The sequence below is a fragment of the Sinocyclocheilus rhinocerous genome, unplaced genomic scaffold, assembly GCF_001515625.1.
Source record: "Sinocyclocheilus rhinocerous isolate Xijiao unplaced genomic scaffold, SAMN03320098_v1.1 scaffold6555, whole genome shotgun sequence".
Taxonomy (NCBI): Eukaryota; Metazoa; Chordata; class Actinopteri; order Cypriniformes; family Cyprinidae; genus Sinocyclocheilus; species Sinocyclocheilus rhinocerous.
In genome coordinates this window covers 40,042-48,050 of record NW_015641539.1, presented here as the reverse complement: position 1 = coordinate 48,050, position 8,009 = coordinate 40,042, and the positions used below count along the sequence as shown (strand labels likewise).

Sequence of the window (8,009 nt, the reverse complement as noted above, 5' to 3'; positions counted from 1 at the left end):
ATATATTACATTGATTTTACTGAAAATAACAAAAAAGTTAAATTTCAGGTGTTCGGTCACTTTTGACTGCAAACAACACACTCTCTCTATCTCTCTCACACTCACACACACACAAGAACAACCCCCTCCCGTCATCACACCCAATCGGCTTGTCCCAAATGATTGACAAGTGAGCCGACCAATCCGCACGTCATCTGCGAAAGTGAAAGTAAGAGGGAGAGAGAGAGAGAATGCAACAGGGGAAAAAACTCGAGCAAAAGAACACAAAAACAAGAAAATACTTAAACAACAAGTCAGCGTCACACAGGGACATAACAATAGCCTACCAAAATAAACCCTCACACAAACCTTTCTCATTCAGACATTTAGTTAGACATTTATAATGTCTAAAATCTTTCTTTAAGAAATGGAAAAGGGCTTTACTGATCCTCCACATCATCATCATCATTTAGTCCAGCACTCTCGTAATGCTAAGCTCTTCTTTAATCTTATTTACGCTTATTCATTATATGTGAATCTGTGAATTAAGATGAATTCTTTAGAAATGAGCAGTGAATGTTTGTCACCTTCTCAATGACCAAATAAAAAATGATTAATGCCTTTGACCGACTGATATTGGCTGGTGTCTGTATTTTGATTCTCAGTCAGATATGTTGGTAATTTCTGACTAACTGATGATTTTATTCTGAGTGTATAAATTGATTATTCATACAGATACACTCATTGGTCTCTCTTTCTCAGGTGTGCACACATGGCTGGAAATGTACGGCTGTGAGTGGGACGATCAGACTGGAGCAGCAGATGCCTTCGACCAGTTTGGATATGATGGAGAGGACTTTGTGTCTCTGGATCTGAAGGAGCTGAGATGGATTTCTCCAGTTCAGCAAGGAATCCCCACCGTACAGAAGTGGAACAATGACAGAGCTTATCTTGAGAGTGACAAAAATTACTTCAGCACTGAGTGCATTGAGTGGCTGCAGAAGTATGTGCAGTACGGAAAGAGCAGCCTGAAGAAAACAGGTACATCAGATCTTATCCAGCAGTGATCTTGTGCATGTTTTACCCAAATAATCTTGTTTTCCAGAAGTCACTTTTCACTTCATTTTGTCACTGGAGATTTAACACATACATTTTCTTCAGTGTAGATTTTTATATATATATTTTAAGCATTACAGGTGTTGTGGTCTTTGTTTGTGGAAGTTAATAATAGAAGTGTTCTTTAAAGAGTTTGGATAAAGGTATCAGCTGCAAGACTACTGTAGTCTAATTGATAGGTGTGAAAGATGTTCACTGAAGACAATGCATGCCTGATTTGTGAATAATTTACAGCAGCAGGAGGCTTGGCACCACATGTATTTAAATTGTCATGAAACCTCCTGTTTTAGCTCAGGTCGTTCACACCTCAGATTTGAAAAAGACTCAAGAAATTGGCATGCAAAGCTGTGGAAAAGTGGGAGTGCAGAGGGTGGGAAGAGGGGAGAAAACAACCAATGAAACATACAGTAGACCTACAACTCACTCATTATACAGACAAATGAATATTAAAATATGAGCAGAGAAAGGAAGAAAACAGAGTTAGGAGCCCCTTTGATATTTAAAAAAATATAACCCAATGATAACAAACTCTCAAAAATCGTATCATTAGAGACTACTAACAACCAATATAAACAAATCAGTATTATAACTTTGCAGAGCTATTGGTCTATATTAAAAAATGAAGAAGAACATTTAAAAGGTCAAATAATATTTTCACTACATTTATCAGCACTACAGTCTCTGAACAAATGACACACATCAGTTTAACAGAGAAAGAATAAAGGCATAGTTACTTTTTTGTCCACCCTTCTTTGAATTTTCGGTCTATATCATTGTTTGCTGTGTATCACAATAATCTGTCGTGTCATCAGTTCATGATCAGACATACTGCTGTATCATTGTCCTTATTTGCACATATTTCATTTGAAGAAGACATGATGAAATATGTGCGCATACACGGTGCTGGTTCATGTTTGGAGCACGCAAGAATATGAAATATGTCCACAAACACTTAAAACACGCTTGCTCCAGTCTGGATACGAACTATGATCCATGCAGCGAGTGTTGGTAAACTCATTGCGACGTTCCGTGCAGAAACCGCTCTCTCATGCGCACTCCACGTGTTGGTACATATGAAATATTGTTACAGTCATGTTTGCAGAGGTGAACTAACAGCGCAGAAACTCTCACGAGATTTTAATTTCTCCACTGTAATACGATCTCATGCATAATACAATGCAGTGATTGGATCATAAGAGTTCATTCTCATAAATAAATGCGCCGAAAAGCTCAGAAAACCGATGACATAGATTCATACTTTCCAGCCACAGCAGCCAATCACCACTCCGAGTTATCACATATACGTCACTTTTCATGATGTTGATTCAACTTTGCTTTTTAAACTGGAAGAACGAAATGCCTCCAAAAAATGAAAAAACAAAACAAAAAAACACCTGAGTGCTATTGTTGTTTTCATTGATGTACAACCTGTACATAACTGTTAACATCTCAAAAAAGATTTTAGGGTGTTTTAGGGTTTCATGACCCTTTAAGCTATCTCTCTCTCTTCAGTCTCTCCTCAGGTGTCTCTGCTGCAGAAGTCTTCCTCGTCTCCAGTCACATGTCATGCTACAGGTTTTTACCCCAGTGGAGTAACAATCTCCTGGCAGAAAAACGGACAAGAGCATCATGAGGATGTGGATCTTGGTGAACTTCTTCCCAATGAGGACGGAACCTTTCAGAAGACCAGCACCATCACAGTTACACTTGATGAGTGGAAGAAGAACAAGTTCAGCTGTGTGGTGGAGCATCAAGGCAAAACCAAGACAGAGAATGAGATCAGGACTAACCCAGGTAAGAGAAATTAGATATAGCCCCTCCTGAGATTAACCACCAACTGGTTAAGGTCTTCACTAAACAAAAAATAAACCCCCAAAAATCAATGATTCAATAAAAAGGAAGTTTATTGAATAATAAATTAAAATGGAAACAACCACAAAACAAACAATAGAGTACAGAGTATGTTTATACCTGTATTGTTTTTATATGGTTGCACATTATAAATATGTCGTCACTACAATGCACTGCATATATCACTATCACAGACACTGTTTGAGATATTTTCACCAGTACTGGTTACTAACATTATCTATGTAATCTGATGTTTTCCTATGATCAAACAGAAGGTTCTGTTCCCATCGGCATCATAGTTGGTGCTCTTGCTGCTGTCGTCTTGTTGGTTATCATTGGTGTCGCTGGATATATGGTGTATCAGAAGAAAAAAGGTGAGGACAAATTCTTATGACAGGGTGTTCAAAAGCCCTTAAAATGATTAAAATGTCTTTGATTAACTATTTTAAAATTGTATAAAATACCACATTTTAAATAGCATATACATTTATTAAATGTTGTTTGTAAAGAATTAAAGAAGTTTAAATTGTGTTCACTGATTGTAGTCTTAGTTTTGATCATGTAACTTTTGTGGTTGAATGAAATTCACTTACATTTCATCTCTCTGATTGTTTTTCAGGCTTTAAACCTGTCAGCGGTAAGTTCCTTATAAATACAAACAATGAAAATGTATCACAGTGGACTCTGACATCGGTCATGATGTAGTTAAAAGTACTATCTTTATATATCTAAATCCATAATATAATATTTCTATAATATAAAATCATAAAGTAAATTAAAATAGAAGTTTTGTCCTGTAACTTTTTCCTCTATAATGTACAACTTATAAATATGATATTGGATAGATACAGAAATGATTGCTGTGCTAATCTAATAGGTTTTATACAATCAGTCTGTTGTTTTTATTTTAATATTGTTTTCTGTTTTAGGCTCTGATGACGGCTCAAACAGCTCAGCTCATACAGTTCCACAAGCGTAAAGATGTAAGTGTGTTTTTATTCATCAGTGTAATTGTGTCAGTCATGTGAAATGAATGAAATGTAATGTGTTTTTCTGGCATTTTAGGAGACCAGATGAGTGAGAGATGAAGAGAAATGAAAACTTTTCCTGCTGGCTTACAAAACTGCACATAAACACACACATTCTCTCTCTCTCTCTCTCTCTCTCACACACACACACACACACACACACATACACAATCAAAGTTTTCTGGGAATGATCTGTCTTACTTTTACATATTAATTACATCGAAAAAGTAATGTTTTTGTTTATTCACACTTTCTGATCATCATTTAGTTTTCATTCAGTTTATTAACTTATTAATTGTTAAAAATGCAGAAATATGAGATGTTGATCACAGAACCTAAATTGGAAAATGTATATATTTCTCTTCAGTGACAGAAGAAAACAACGAATACAAATGATTGGTTTGCAAAGTTGTTTGATTTGTAGAATTTCGAAGGCGATTTCTAAGGATTTTCAAAGGCTGCAAAAATTTGTTGTTTATCTACTGCAACATTTAAATAACTTTAAATGGTCTAAATTTGATGATATGTGGAACTGGGCTATTAAAATTAAACAACCAGTATGCTTTGTATTTTATTCCTTGTATGGGATTATTGGGCTTTTTCTGTTTTTATATTCTTTTTTTGTTTTAAATTAGTTAGATGATAAGCTGTACTCCAGAATAGTTCAATCTTGTTAAATAATTGTAGGTGGTTGTTAATTGTAATCAGATGTTAATTGTAAACATTAACATCTGAACAGTACAGTAAAAGACATTTCCTTTATCTGAGGTTAGTAAACCTGATTAACGTTGAATGTGAAGTTGAATTAACATGAATGTTTATATAAATTGGTTGCCTTTAAAAGTTGTATTGTTGATTCTTTAAAGAAAATAAACCTCACAGAAAGGAGCAAGTGGTGAATATCTGTCTTTTACTCAAATAGCAGAATTCATATTCCATCAGAATCTATTACGTAATAACATCAATAATCATGCAAAAGGATAATTACAGTAATATATTTTATGAAGGCCGTGATGAATGCAGGATTCCACTCCTTCAACACACTGATCTAAAAACACTAACAAGGAGCATTACATAAACTATGAACTTTTATCTTTGAAGTATGAATTATTTGTCACATAAGTATTTCATTATAGGATAACATCTTTTCATTTTACTGACTGTATTACTGACCCTATTTCTTTACATACCAAAAACAAAAACACATCAACATTTACTAAATTTACTTGTGAAAAATAAAATAAAATAAAAACATGAATAATTTCCTGAAGCAATAATAATCCTGAAGGCATCCATCCTATTTGTTTATCAAAAAAATCACCAAAAACAAACAAACAAAAAAACTACAAATAGGACATCTGGCTTGGCTTTCTGCTGAAATTGCAGTTAGTTGTGTTTGGAATCATTATTATTAAATTTCACAGTAAATATTCTGCTAAGATTTTATATTTTAATATAATTCCTGTAGAAATGGACAGAGTTTGCCATTTTTCCGATTTGAATGTGCTTTTATCAGGTTTGAAAGCAGTGTGTTAGCATTTGAAAAATGTTTGTGGATTTTGAGAAATGTGGTCATTGAATGCATTTTGTCTGAAAGCAATGAAAAATGATTCACAGTTTGTTTAGCATAGACTTCTGTACAGCTGAACAGTTTTGAAAATGTGGCTTCGGTATTGAACAATGCTTGTTAGCAAAAAAAAACTGTAACAGCGACAGTGGTAGGTAATACACAAATCTAAAATAAACATGTGATTTCTTTCCCAGCTGTTTACGTTCATAGACATAACCGACTATGTTTATGTAAATTATGTGTGTTTTTGGCATAACCTTGTGTATATTTGACAGTTTGAGCACAATAAGACATGAAAGAGAACTTAGTTTAGTATTGACATGCTGAGTGACAGCCGCTTTCTGTGCGTGTGCTTACGTGCACGAAAACAGCAAGTTTCTGCTTCCACTCAAAATAGGCATTTCAAAATGGCATAATAAATGATTTGTGGGGTATTTTGAGCTGAAACTTCACAGACACATTCTGGGGACACCTGAGACTTACATTACATCTTGTAAAAAGGGGCATAATAGATCCCTTTTAAAGTAAGCTATATTGAAATTAAAATATTATTTCACGGTCTATAAAGAAAAAAGAAGAAGCTGTGCATCCCATATTTGTCCACCACTAGTCTGAATATTGGGGAGGATGCCTATGGTGGTCCCCTTAAAAAAAAAAAAAATGTTATGAAGGTTCAACAATAATCTTTTCAAATGAAATTATTTTTCAGAATTTTTCTGGCACAAACTGCACAGTTCCCAGAGAATAACCCAGTTGGAACCACATACAAATTGGGTTGAATAAGCACAAAAAGTCATCACAAACACGAAGCTATATTTGTCCTATAAAATAAGTGAATTAAGTTCATTTTTTTATTCATTGAGACAGATAGTTACAGAAAATACAATTCAAATATATAATAAAGAATGCACCAAAAGCGTCTTTGATTTGATAACAGTTTAATTTTTACTGTCAGATAAATGAGAGATCAGATCAGAACATTCCCTTCTTATATTTGTGGATTAACTCTGACACGTCCTCCTTACACACCTTGATCCAGCCGTCCTCCTGCATGTGGTACACTAAGAGGAGAAAACATATGTGAAGACTTCATCTCTTAAATATGACACACAAAAACTATGCAACGATAGTGTACATTATTGAATTAAGAAAACAATAATGTAGGACAGAAATACAAAGCTTAGGGTTATTTCTTGTTTTGGGGACAAATTCACATTTCTTACAGATTTTGGTTGAACCATAATAGCACATTACTGCAGCTCAATATTCTTACATTTTTATTTTAATGTTAAGATTCAGATTCATTGCTAGCCAGTTTGTAATACATTGCTGGTACTTACGGTTGACCACGCCACCACTGTTCAACATGTTTGGGTGCAACTCAAGCATTCTTCAGTTATTTTCTCACAAAATGTGTGTTTTTATGCTGTCTATCACAATAATGGGTCTCTAAGATTTAGTGAAGAATTGATATCACTAAAGTTACTTACATCAACCCCAACGGGTACCGCGAACTCCTGGCATTTGGTCCCAAAACTATAGTGATTCAGTCGGTCGAGAAGATGCGTTTGCTTAAAACCCAGCTGTGACGCGGAATTATGTTTATATCCACTCACATCCAAAAGAGCCATTCTTTATATAGGCTAAAGAAAGTACGATTAAAGTAATTCAGACAGTAAAAGCGAAATGGCCGAAGTGTAAGTATTTTACATGAAGGAAACACGGAAGACAATGATTTCGAAACCGAAAGATTTAGTAGTTCTTAGTTTCGATTACAAGCAGAAAATATCTTTGAAAAACTATAATCTATAACTTCGAATAACAGCTGTAAATGCATTTCTTTTATTTGTCTATATGTTGTTTGAGAGTGTTTGTGATAAATATGATAATTTTGAGATTGTCTGAGGAAAAGGCTCTGTATAAAGCTGGTTGACCAATAGGAGCGCGAGTCTCTCAGCGTCCTCGGTATCTATGTAGATTCATCCGATGCAGGTTAAGACCAGGTGAAACATTGGGAAGATGCGGAAACGTAACCGTGGACACACCCTATTGCAATAAATTTAATGCATTAATGCATAATGAGTTTAATGCATGGAACTGCAGAACAAATTATATTATAAAAAAGAATGCATTTAGCCTAAATGAACTGACCCTATACTATGTATCAGAACTAATATGCTGTTCAGTTGTCCAATTAAAGGCTGACCTTTTTTGCTCTTTCCTTTAAATGTCGTTTAGTTTAATACATATGGGTGTTTTGTGTGTGTGTGTATATATATGTAGCATGCCCACTTTTCGAAATGGAACACAAGGACCAATAGGCAAGTATTTATGATTTGCAACACAGTGATCTTTACACAGTATACTATACATACTACACTTTTACGTTATTGTTTTGAAAGCTCTTTAATTTGGCTTTAATCATTCATTTGAGCATATCAAATAACCAATAATAGCAATATTGC

At 34.5% G+C, this 8,009-nt stretch overlaps 1 protein-coding gene across 1 annotated transcript; it reads left to right on the top strand.

Annotated features, from left to right (window-relative positions):
• Positions 1–690: 690 nt before the first annotated feature.
• Positions 691–4,130, top strand: LOC107755195 (major histocompatibility complex class I-related gene protein-like; the record flags this gene model as incomplete). The annotated part of the gene is made up of 6 exons (XM_016571914.1): positions 691–1,020; positions 2,608–2,889; positions 3,219–3,320; positions 3,566–3,583; positions 3,876–3,929; positions 4,012–4,130. Coding segments are annotated over 5 exons (782 nt in total), but the record flags the coding sequence as incomplete, so codon positions are not given.
• Between the last annotated feature and the right edge of the window lie 3,879 nt (positions 4,131–8,009).